General features: G+C 54.1%; 1 protein-coding gene across 6 annotated transcripts in view; it reads left to right on the top strand.

The window, feature by feature from the left end:
• The window catches only part of Ptpru (protein tyrosine phosphatase receptor type U), a 71,660-nt gene that overhangs the window by 34,329 nt on the left and 25,206 nt on the right, over positions 1-12,125 (top strand). For 3 of the 6 annotated variants that reach the window (XM_021200970.1, XM_029539710.1, XM_029539712.1), the window contains exons 9-16: positions 788-897; positions 1,119-1,320; positions 1,614-1,716; positions 4,248-4,521; positions 5,306-5,342; positions 6,040-6,178; positions 9,037-9,066; positions 10,395-10,552. In XM_021200970.1, the coding sequence (XP_021056629.1) occupies positions 788-897; positions 1,119-1,320; positions 1,614-1,716; positions 4,248-4,521; positions 5,306-5,342; positions 6,040-6,178; positions 9,037-9,066; positions 10,395-10,552 (1,053 nt within the window). The remainder of the gene's footprint in view (positions 1-787; positions 898-1,118; positions 1,321-1,613; positions 1,717-4,247; positions 4,522-5,305; positions 5,343-6,039; positions 6,179-9,036; positions 9,067-10,394; positions 10,553-12,125) is intronic. The other 3 variants (XM_021200972.1, XM_021200973.2, XM_029539711.1) reach the window with 1 other exon arrangement.

The following is a 12,125-nucleotide window of genomic DNA, read 5'->3' as shown; positions in this document are numbered from 1 at the left end:
AACCCCCCCCCCCCGCTCTCCCCCTAATGCTGGGTTACAGATGCACACCAAGTGCCTGGCTTTTGCATGGGTGTTGGGGATCCAAACCCAGGTCCTCACACTTTACCCACCGGACCGACTCTTCAGTCCAGCAGTCACTGATTCTTATCCGTGGTTCTGCTGTCCTGCTCGATGATCCCCCACCTCCATCTCGATTCCTCATAAAAGTTTCTCCAGGTGTGTTCCTGGTCAGAAGCTGCCTCCATCCCAGCCCCACCTCCCCTGCTGTGTTTGTTATTAAGAGTGTATACTGCAACCCAAACCAAACTGACCCATGCCTCACAGTGCCTGCATGGAAAATTTCATAGCACACGCGTTTAATGTAATTGTCAGTGTTGTTAAGTTTCTTCAGTCTCGTTGAGATTGTTTATGCAATTAAGTTCATTTTAGACAGGAAAACATCTCCACCCAGGATCCTGACCCCCTATTGCAATTGTTTTCCTTTCTCTGGTAAATATCTACATTTCCTGAAAGCTACCAGCTGGAGCAGGAGGCTGCATGGAGCCTGCTTGCCCATGAAAGACGGAGGAAAACCTTGTTCCCCGAGGGATGAGCCATGCTGGGTTTGAGCTCTGCATCCCTCACATCATTTAGTTCTGGTGACAGGGGGACTACGTCATGCCCATTTCACAAATGCAAAACCTGAGGTTCAGGGAGGCTAACCAGTCCAAGCGGAACAGCTAGGAAGAGGCCTGGCTGAAGCATGAACCAAAGCCTGTTTCCCTCTGCCTCTGCCCTTCCCTTCCAGTGCCTGGTGGGATTGCAGCTGAGTCCCTAACCTTCACTCCACTGGAGGACATGATCTTTCTCAAGTGGGAGGAGCCCCAGGAACCCAATGGCCTCATCACTCAATATGAGGTGAACAGGGACCCTGGTGGGAGGCGGGAAGTGGGAGGTCAAAGTTCCTCCCTGTGCTGTGATCCACCATGGTCAGAGTCGGTGCCCTGTGAATTCGGAGCAGGGTAGGGGGCAGGCCCAGTGCACCTCTAGTTTTTGTGGAATTTAGTGAGTGGGTGGGGTTCCCGGGTAGTGACACCCATCCCTGTCCTGTGCCATCTACCTGCTCCTCCTACCCTTAGATCAGCTACCAAAGCATTGAGTCCTCAGACCCAGCAGTGAACGTGCCCGGCCCGAGGCGCACCATCTCCAAACTCCGGAATGAGACTTACCATGTCTTCTCCAACCTGCACCCCGGCACCACGTATCTGTTCTCTGTGCGTGCTCGAACGAGCAAGGGCTTCGGCCAGGCGGCTCTCACTGAGATAACCACCAACATCTCAGGTGAGCTTCCTTGGATCCCAGGGCTCCTAGGATATGGAGGGGTAGAACAGCCTAGTGTGGGCACAGAGGACCATGGTAAGGTAAATGAACCATTTAAAGGCTGAATCGAGGAGTCAGGAGATTATAGTGGGTGAATCAGAGTTGAGGTCAGAGGTCAGTGTCTAAGAGCAGGGGCTAGGGAAGCTTAGATCAAGGGAACATGATCTCGGTGGGGGGGGGGGGCACGGGGCTCGAGGTCTGGTCTTCCTGGCCCAGTAGCCAGGCTCCATGCTTGTGTCCCTGTCTCTTCTCAGCACCCAGCTTTGATTATGCTGACATGCCATCCCCCCTGGGCGAGTCCGAGAACACCATCACTGTGCTGTTGAGGCCGGCCCAGGGCCGAGGAGCCCCCATCAGGTAGGAAAGCCTGCAAGGAGAGGGTAGGCAGCAGGCCTCACCTCTGATTTGGCCATCTCTATGGTTACCCTGTTCCCTGCCTGGGCTCAGGATTGAGGAGGGTACTCCATGACTCCAGGCAGTGAAAAGCTTGGAGCTGTTCCTTTCCAGCCAAGACCGCAGGTCTCTGCTGGTGACTGGCATGGGTTTCCTGGACAGTGTCTGGTTGAAGAAGGAATGGTTTAGGCCTCCCCAGGGTGGTTACTCAGACATTTAGGAGACGTGGAACTCTTGGGGCATTGTATTCTCTAGCTGGTTCTGTTCCTGGAGGTACAGGGGTGGGCATCCTGGAAGGGTGGGCAACCAGACAGCTAAGGGCATCCCCACGGAACACACAGCTTTCCTGTTCCCCACTCTCTGGAGGACTCTAGGATGACTGATGTCACGATGGTTACCTCTGTGCGTTCTCTCTCTCTCTCTCTCTCTCTCTCTCTCTCTCTCTCTCTCTGTGTGTGTGTGTGTGTGTGTGTGTGCTGGGGTACAGATGGGGAGTGTGTGTCCGGTCATCTCAGGGTTGCCTCTGAGGAGTGTTTGGTGTGGAGATGTGAGGGTGGATGAGGGGCACATGGGGGAATCAGTATGAGTCTGCATTCGTCTGAGAAGGTGAGGGTGTTCACACAGGTGTGACTCCCGGTCAGCCTGACAGTGTACCAGGGCTTCATGTGCACGGTCATTTACCCTCATGGAACCCCGTTCAGAGCATATGATTAGTCATGCTAGCAAAACAACTGAAGAGAGAAGGAGTCGATTTGGCTTACGGTTTTAGAGGTTTCAGTCCAGGGATGCTTCACCCTATGCATGCAGGCAGGGCATCAGGGTGGCGAGGATGTGCCAGGGCTGGGGGTGGTGACTGACTTACCTCAGGGTAAGTGGAAAGCAGAGAGAGAATGTCTAGGTTCAAGCCGACTAGTTTTCTCCTTCCCTGACTTCATTCCATCTGTACCTTCAGCCCATGGGATGATGCTCCCACACTTAGGTGGTCCTCTCTGGACACACCTTTGTACACATGCCCAGAGGTGTGCTTTGCCAGTCTCCTAGATGTTTCTCAATCCAGTCAAGTTGCAGGCCATGTTAGCTGTCTTAACCTGCAAAGCCTCTGCTGTATGTGTGTGTCTCCTCACGCACGTGTATGCTGGAGTACAGTGTGTGTGTGGGGTCATCTTGGGGTTGACTTTGTGGTATGTTTGGCAAGGAGATGGAGGGTGGGTGTGGCTCTTTTGGAAGTCCAGAGCTCCTCTGGCCTTTGGTATCTTCCTTTGGTGGGTACTGGTGGCTGTCCCATGTAGGTGGTGCCCTGGGCAGACCTCCATCTTCCCGCCCTGTCCTTTAACTTCTTTTCCTCACCGGCTGGGTCTCTCCATATTTGCCACCACAGCCTGCCTGGAGCTGCCTCTCAGGTCGCTGCAATGTTATGTTATTTTCTGAAGCCTCCAGGTCCTTGTGTGGCATCGTCTTGAGGTATCCTGTGAGGTGGACTGGCCACACTAGATGGGCACAGGGAGATGGGACATGGTGGGCGGGTGACCCTGGCATGTCCGCTCATCTCTTCGAGGCTCCCTTTTCTTAGCTATCATTCCAGCTTGAGGCTAATTCGAGTTACCTTTGACATCTCCAGGGAGCACTTGAGGCTGGAGGAGACTTGATCCTAGCCTAGGGGGCTGAGAGGGACCTGGGCTGGTGTTTGTAGCAATTTTGTGACCGGTAGTAAGTTGACTCCCTTCACCTGGATCTGTTGAGAAGGTCAAGGGCTTTCCTTCTTCCCAGAGCACAGGTTGGCAAGCAGGGTGTCACAGGTGGGTGTCACAGGTGGGCGTCACAGACTGAGCTGTAAGGAAAATATTTAAACACACCAGGCCCCACACAGTTCACTCTGGCCTAGTCCCACAGTGGACTGGAGCAGCTCGCAGCCGAAGCCCACAGAACTGTGGCGGTCAAGAGTAGAGACATAAGTAGAGCATGAAGGCCCTATGGGGCACAGTGGCAAGTGTTTGTAGACAGAGGGGCTGCCTTAGGGTTTCTAGGGCTCTAGATAGCACCAGGATATGCTTGTTTGCTTAGTGCTAGTCTCTTTCCTGCTGTGGATCGATAGTTCTGGGAGGTCAAGATTCCTCGGAAGCAGCACAGGGCCTCTCACCTGAGCACAGTAAATGTGGTCTCGCCCTAGTCATCCTTTACCCAGGGAAGAGCCATTGTTTCCATGTTCCAGGTTCTGTGTCGCACATACGAGGGCTCGTTGACAAGGTTCAGAGCATAGGGTTGATTCTTACAGTGCAGAGCTACAGGTGGTGTCAGCAATAACAATGGCACTTGTCAGCTAAGTGCCACTTCTGTCCACACCCTGGGTCACTCCCATCTTGCAGAGGAGGAAACTGAGGCCCAGGAGCATCTGTGACTTGCTGGTCTAGAAAGAGGAAGAGTTAAAGCCCCCGACCTTCAGCACCTGAAGGCTCTCTGGGCTCTCTGTGGTCACCTGCACTCTCCTCCCTGTCCAGCGTCTACCAGGTGGTCGTGGAGGAAGAGCGGCCACGGCGCTTGCGACGGGAGCCGGGAGCTCAGGACTGCTTCTCGGTACCTCTGACCTTTGAGACGGCCCTGGCTCGAGGCCTGGTGCACTACTTTGGGGCTGAACTGGCTGCCAGCAGCCTCCTTGAGGCCATGCCCTTCACTGTGGGTGACAACCAGACCTATCGTGGCTTCTGGAACCCACCGCTTGAGCCCAGGAAGGCCTACCTCATCTATTTCCAGGCAGCAAGCCATCTGAAAGGGGTGAGGAGCCGGCTGGGTCCTGGTTGTATGGGCTGGGATAGTGGGTGGTAGGGTGGGGAGCCTTTGGGGAGACCTATCACTGAGGCCTGAAGCCTGATCCTAGACCTCTCTGTAGGCTAAGCCCCTTCCATTGAGCCTTACACTCCTGGTCGGAGACGTCTTCCCACAGATAAGCCTGCTGTCCAGGTCCCCTTGCTTACCTTCTTTCAAATGCGGAAGAAGCCTGCCTCCAGAGGTCCAGGCCCCACCTCCACCCCAGACCCCACCTCCAGAGGTCCAGGCCCCACCTCACCCCAGGGCCCACCCCCNCCCCAGGTCCCACCTCCAGAGGTTCAGACCCCACTCCCACCCCAGGCCCCACCTCCAGAGGTTCAGACCCCACTCCCACCCCAGGCCCCACTTCCACCCCAGACCCCACCTCCACCCCAGGCCCCACCTCCATCCCAGGGCCCATCCCCACCCTAGGCCCCATCCCCACCCCACTCTCCCCTCCCAGAGCTTTGCCCTCTTCTGGCTTTTCAATGCCCCAGCCCTGGCTTCTCTCACTGTTTAGCAGACCTCTGGATCTAGTTCCTGCCCTCGTGTCTGAGGCCCTACCCCACTTTCCGATGCTGTGTTTGTGTCCTCTGATCTCACTGGGCTTTAGGCACAGCTCCATGGAGTGTCTTTAGTTAACACTTTGCAGCTGACACGTGAGCCCTGACTAACTCAGTCCAAGCGTTTCTGATCTGTGGCGCGTGCCTTTGGCTTTTGTGTCTCTGAGCCCCTTTATCTGTACTTCCAGGAAACCCGACTGAACTGCATCCGAATTGCCAGGAAAGGTGAGTCCACGAGGTAGCTTCCGCCCTGCTCAGGCCCGGCCTCTCATCCTTGTAGCTCCCGGGGACCCAAGGCTAAGGGAGCAGACAGGACTACAGGAGCATAAAGCTGCGATTGGCTGTGGTCAGATAGGGTTTCCCCTTCTGGCCCACTTCAACGGCTTCTTCTCTTAAACGGGACATCAGGCCACCTCTCCCACCCTTTATACTTCCCATAGTGATGGAAGGGACTCTGATAGAGACAGCGACCAGCCTGTGGAGAGAAAGTCGTTGAGCTTGTGTCTTGAGGGTGATGGTGACTGGTCCCTGGTTCTGGGGAGAGACAGACGGGGACAGACAGGGAGACTGTGAGCTGAGTCCCTCTTCTGGACACGGGATGTGGTTGGTTACATCTTGGGATGTATCATCTGTGACATAGAGACTTTACCCATTCCGTCACCTGGTAGGTGGTTCAGGGTGCCCCCAGTTCTCAAGAGATCCTGGGGGAAGCCCTAGGAAGGCTGAGCTGGAATATGAAGGCGGGGCTGTTGGCTGAGAGGCGGGGTTAGGAGACCTATCTCTGAACAGTGGAGCAGTGCCTAGATGCAGAGCGGGCCTCTGCGCATGCGTGTTTGTGCAGCCTGTTTGGGGCCTCGGTACTCAAATCCTGGCCTGGGTGGCCTTTGCCCCCTTGCTTCTCTGTCCTCTTTGTTCTCCCCAGCTGCGTGCAAGGAGAGCAAGCGACCCCTCGAAGTGTCCCAGAGATCGGAGGAGATGGGGCTCATCCTGGGCATCTGTGCGGGTGGCCTTGCCGTCCTCATTCTCCTCCTGGGGGCCATCATTGTCATCATCCGCAAAGGGTGAGTGGGGCCAGTGCTCTGACCCACCGGGGGCCCCTACTCCTGGAAAGCCTGCTGGGTACAGAGGAGCGATGGCTGGGGTTGGTAGAGCAGCTCGTCTGGTGGCAAAGTATGTGGAGGGTTGCCAGCCTGGGCATTGGGCCTGTGGATTAACACACACTGGGCAGTGGGAGTCAGAGACTCAGCAAAGGGCATTGTCGTGGCTGGAGCACGGGTCTGGCTGGTGCCAGGTACCACTGTCCAGGAATGAATATTCTGCTTGGTGCCAAGGAGCTGTGTTGGAAGCAGGCACTGCTATCGCTTTGCCTACAGGGACTGTTCCAATAGGAAGGAATAGAGACTCCCTGACTGTGACTTGGCCCTCTAGCCAGGGTATCTGCTCTGACTGATTGTAGGCCCAGAGCCCCTGAGTGAGAGAGCTGCCAGGGAGTTGAAGAACATCTTGTCTAGTGTCTAGAATGGTGTTAAAGCAACAGAGCATGGCAAAGCTGATGATCCCCCTCACTATGTAGAGGGCTTCCCTAGCACACATGAAGCCCCAGGTTCAGTCCCCGGCCTGGGATAAACCAGAAATGATGTCACACATGTGACATTCCAGAGATGGAGGGGGGCGGGGGAAGGATCAAAAGTTCAAGACCATCTTTGTCATCCCTGCTGTATACTGGGTTGCCTGGGATAGGAGAGATCTTGTTTCAAAACAAGACAAAAGCTCAAAGAAACAAAACAAAAATAAGCCCACCCCAATCTCTGGAGCACAGGGCATTTCCGCAGAGTTGGAGGCAGGGTGGGAACTGCCGAGACCCCTCTGCCTGCAGCCACAGACTAACAACCTCATTCTCACCAGGCATGGTGGCTCACACACCTTCGTTGAGCCCTAGAGGTGTCAGTGGACCCACCCAAGGTCACCCTAGGAGGCAGAGGCAGAGCCAGCCTCCTCCTTCCCCATCTGGACTCTGGCTTCTATAGCCTCTGCTGCTGCCAGGCTGGGCACACACAGGCTGGTTGGCAGAGGCTCTCTGGGCTGCCAGGAGTAGATAAGTAGAATCCGGGGAGCAGGGACAAAAGGCTGGCGAGGGCCATCAGCCATGGGGGTAAGGTGTGCCCGTGGAATGGAGACTGTGAGCATGGGATGGCCTCTCCTGGGCTTGGGTTCAGATTTTTCTTTTTCTTCTGAAGTCTCAGAAGAGTGTCTTGAGGCACAGTATTTTTAATGATCACTTAATGAGGAGTGACTGTGTGCCAGGAGCGATCGCTCCTGAGTACCCAGAATGTGCCAGACGAGGTTCTGGCACTTGGGATCTATCCTAGAACATTTCCTTCTTGGATCCTGACAAACAGCGGGTCTGACTCCCTTCTCACTGACGGAGAAGTTGTAATTAAAGTGAGTTGCCCGTGTCACTAGGTAAAGCGGTAGGGCTTGCTCTGGACTCAGGCCTCGCTACAAATGGGAATGCCCCTACTGGAGGCTCCTTGCCAATGGCAGATCTCTGCACTCATGCCAGCAGAGGCCCAAGAGGGCCCCCTACGTAGGATGCAGGTGTAGAAGGCTACAAGGGGGCTGTTGGAGTGTGTTTTAGTTCCTAGGAATCTCCCCTGTGGGGAGAGAATGGGTTATGTGGTATATCACCCTTCTTCCTTGTAAACAGAGCCTCTGACCAGGACAAAGTGGGGTCACAGATGTAGTCAGGGTGTCACTAGGAGACAGCTCCATTAGACAGTCACTAACTCACATGTCAGCACTGTCCAGGCTGTCTCTGACGCCCCTGAGACCCTTTTCTTCCCCTGCACTGTGCTTTGCTTTTTCCACTGTGTCCTGTCACTGTGTCCCCTGCTCCTGTCCTTGGGGAGCCAGCACACTCCTCAGGGCTACCCCAGTTTGCATTTTGGGGTGGCTTGGAACAGAGCAGGATCTGAAGAGGTTCCAGAACAGTCTGTGTTGCAAACGTAATGGACAGAGTAGGGGGGCATGGTGCCAACCCCTGGGCTTGATGGAGCCTTGGGAGGGAGTTCCTGGGCCAGGGTCCTGAGACAAGTATTCTGAGATGGGGGACTCTGGCTTTTGCCATGACAACCTGTGACTTTTTAGTATCCTCATCTGTGAAATGGGATTTTTTTTTTCAAGTGCTGGAGAGTAAGCTCTGAGCCTTGAGCACACTAGGCAAGTGTTTTACCAATCAACAACAGTCTTCCTTCAGTGTGAAGCTTTTCATACATGCGTTGTGGCCAGTGAGAGGGTGGCCAAGTTCCTTAATGAGCCCCATAGACAGGGTCAGTCAAGGTGGGAAGAGTGAGGCCTAGGCTTGCCTGGGTGTCCTGCTGAGGCCTCTCTATCCTGCTGGGGCTTTTTGCCCTGCCTCTCCTTGTCCTTAGCTAGTCTCCTTCCTAGGCTGAGGTTTATGCTTGGGGCTGCCTGCTCAGGAATTGTGGAGGCTGCTGAGAAGAGTCTGAGGGTATGGGCCGTCTGGGAAGCAGGCATGGGTGAGGGAAAGCGTCTGGGAAGCAGGCATGGGTGAGGGAAAGTGCCTTTGAGTGTTTGAATATGTGTGTGCCAGTGTGTGCTTCTGTATATGAGTATATGTGAATCTCTCTTTGGAGTGTATCTGTTTATGTGTGCATGTGCATGTGTGTGTGTGTGTGCACGTTTGTCTCTGCACATGCATTGCATGTGTGGCTGCAAAAGCATCCCTCAGACTCTTCGCCTACCTCTGCAGAAGATTCTGGAAGGGCTTTTAGCCCAAGGGTACAGTGACTACATCTGGTCAGCCTTTAGATTGAGGATGCCCCCCTTGACCTGTGTGGTCCCTTCCTCCTGGGAGGGAAGCCTGGTAACATTGCCGTTTCTCTTTGCACGCTGCCAGGAGGGACCGCTATGCCTACTCCTACTACCCGTGAGTAGTTCTGACCGCCCGGGGCTCCCGGGGCCTGCCCTCCCCACCACCATCTCCTTCTCTGGCTTTGTCAATGTCCCTTTCCATGGCCCACTCTCTCTCCTGGTAGTGCTCCTCTGCCACAGCACTGCCTCTGGAGGGAGCTGGTGCTGTAATCCTCCTCAGCTACCCTGAAGCTCTCTGCACCTTCCTGGGCTTCCATGACCCCTCTCTACCGAGGTTCACCCCACCCCCAGCTTCCTGAACCTGTCCCTCACCCTGCTGGTTCCCAGCCCCAGCCCCAGCCCCAGCCCAAGCCCCAGCCCCAGCCCCAGCCCCAGCCCCAGCCCCCAGTTTTCCTCCCTTCACTCCAAGGAATTGCTGACACAGCTGCTTTCCCTCCTGTGATTTGGTGCAGATAATTTTTGAACCTAAATTCAGAACTTTCGAGTGTGTGCATTAAATTCCGTCTGCCTCCTCTCACACTGGGATCAGCCGGAGGCCGGTGGAGTCAGGTGTTTCCTACCTCCCCCAGCCCCCGTGCTCTGTCTCCTGTGGACCTGATGGGTTTGATTTTACAATTTTTCCAAGGAGGCTGACAGCCCCTGGCTTGGAATAGAGCCTTGTGGTGCACCACTGGAGACGGCCTTCTAGGCCAGTATCTGCCTAGGGTTCTTTTGGGTCTCACTGTTCAGCCAGCTTGGCAGGGTCTTCTCAGCCTCCACATGGGTCCTAGGTCATTTCCATGTGGGCTTCTTGCCCTTTCAGCCACTGAGAGGCACAGCTGTGCCCTCTGCCTCCTACCTTCCCCAAGTGCCTGGGAGTCACAGCCTGAGGTTTCCACCTATGCAGGGTCCCAAGCTCTCTCCTCCCGTCACTGCATTCATTTGTTGGCCAGGCAGGTGACAGGGTTCCACAGCAGGTGTTCCCTGGGAGGCCCCTGAGCTGGCAGAGCAGACCCTGGCCTGCCCTCAGAAAGCCTGGTTCTCTGTATGAGAGAGATTCCCAGCAGGGACTTGTAGGAGGTGTGTGCTTGGAGCTGTGTGGGTTAATCTTCTGGTTTGTGTATGGCGGCTCTGCAGTGGCACCTAATTAGGCCAAGTGAATGACTGTCTCTGGAGACCTTGGAGTCAGGAGGGATAGGGAGCAAGATCCCCGCTCATGGCTGCTATGGGCTGCCACGGGCTGGTGAGTGAAGTGTATAGGCTGTGGCCCTTCCACATCTATAGATGCATCTGCAGTGCCGTAGACTTCCCGACTCCAAGGCTCTTAGAGTTGGGCCTTCCCTCCCACCTCTGGGTGCTGTGGGCCCCACCCCTCCCCACCATTACAGTTGTCTCCTTCTGCAGGAAGCCAGTGAACATGACGAAAGCCACCGTCAACTACCGCCAGGAGAAGACTCACATGATGAGCGCCGTGGACCGCAGCTTCACAGATCAGAGCACTCTGCAGGAGGATGAGCGGCTGGGTCTGTCCTTTATGGATGCTCCTGGCTATAGTCCTCGGGGTAAGTACTGGCCCTCCCAACCCCCGGGCTCACAGGTCACAGGACAGAGTCCTGGCAAGGCCATCCTACCTCCTGCGTATCAACATTGGCCCAGATATCCTGAGAATACACAGGATGTGTTGGCACTGTGCCTAGAGAGGCTGAGAGCGTCAGTGGAGGTGATGGGTACACTGTCACCTCTTATTGGACACCTGCTGTTTACCAAATAGGGATCCAGTAGTTGGGGGTGAGGTGTGGAGACAACCAGCCCTGTGTCATGCAGGCCTGGACTGGCCTCTGGACTCTCTCCTTTATAAGTGTGCTGTGTGACCTAGGGCAAGTAGCTTCATTAGGCTCCCTAGACATCTGTTTCTCCACGTCTGAAATGGGAAGAAGGTCAGCTCTGCTGGTGGACCGGTTCCCTGCAGGGCTGCTATGATGTCCAAATGAGATAGCATTTGTAAATCACTTGGTGCTGTGTGTCCCAATTGCCAGAGCAAAGTGAGTCAGCTGCTAACAGCCCTTAGCTACTCTAATTTTTTCATTTTTTTTTACTTTATTTAGTGTTGATTTACACAAAAGGAAATAGGGAATGCCACTGAAACCCTCTTTACGCCTAACGTTGTAACTGTGCCAAGTACCAGTGAACCACTGACATTCCATCCAGCACTGGAGCAGGGTGCTGCTTCCAGCTACCCCTGCCACTCTCTCATATAAAGACTCCCCTGAGATTTTTATTCACAATTATCTGGCCTTTTTTTTTTTCCTTAAAAGATTGATTTATTTTTATTTTATGTGTCTGTATGTGTGTATGTGCATCCTGTGATTGCATTACCTGAGAAGGACAGCAGGGGGCGGCAGAACCCTGAGAGTTGGTGTGGGTGCTGGGAGTGGAATCAGGGTCCTCTTCAAAAGCAGCCTGTTCATGGGCTGGGAGGTAGTCCAGTGGCAGAGTGCTTACTGAACTCACAGGAGACCCTGGGTTCAAACCTCAGCACTGCCCACCAAAATACAAAACCATCACCAAAAGAGCAGTGAACTCTTCACATCTGAGCCATCTCTCCAGTCTAGCTATCCTTCTGTCTGGCCTTTAAAGGCCAGTTATACTACACATACATAGTCCCCGAAGAGCACAATGTATAATTTTACTCATTTTCTACCCTTATAAGAGAATGCCACATTGTCATATTTGCCCATGTGGATGTCTGACTTGGCCCTGGTTCATTAACTGTTGACTGATGTATAGTTTTCCACTGTGTGACTACGGCACAATTGTGTGTGTGTGTTTTTGTTTTTGTTTTTTTTTTTTTTTTTTTTTTTTTTTTTGGTGACATTCATTTGTTGCGCTTCTGGTTTCTTGTTTCCCGAGGCTGCTGAGAGCTCTGTTAGGCAGGTCTTCAGACACTCCTACATGTGGGAGGTTAGAAGTAGATGCACTGGATGATCAAGTGTGTGTTCCTTCAACCTTGTCAGATGGGGCTAGAATGGCTCCCAAAGCAGTTTGCTTTGCCCCTTCTGGTGTGAAAGACTGTTGCTGTACGTCAGGATTAAAATTCTCCAGCCTCCTTCCCGTGTGGGGCTGGTTTGTATAGCA

Source organism: Mus pahari, chromosome 6 (genome assembly GCF_900095145.1).
Source record: "Mus pahari chromosome 6, PAHARI_EIJ_v1.1, whole genome shotgun sequence".
Lineage (NCBI taxonomy): Eukaryota > Metazoa > Chordata > Mammalia > Rodentia > Muridae > Mus > Mus pahari.
This window is presented reverse-complemented; position numbering and strand designations above follow the sequence as displayed.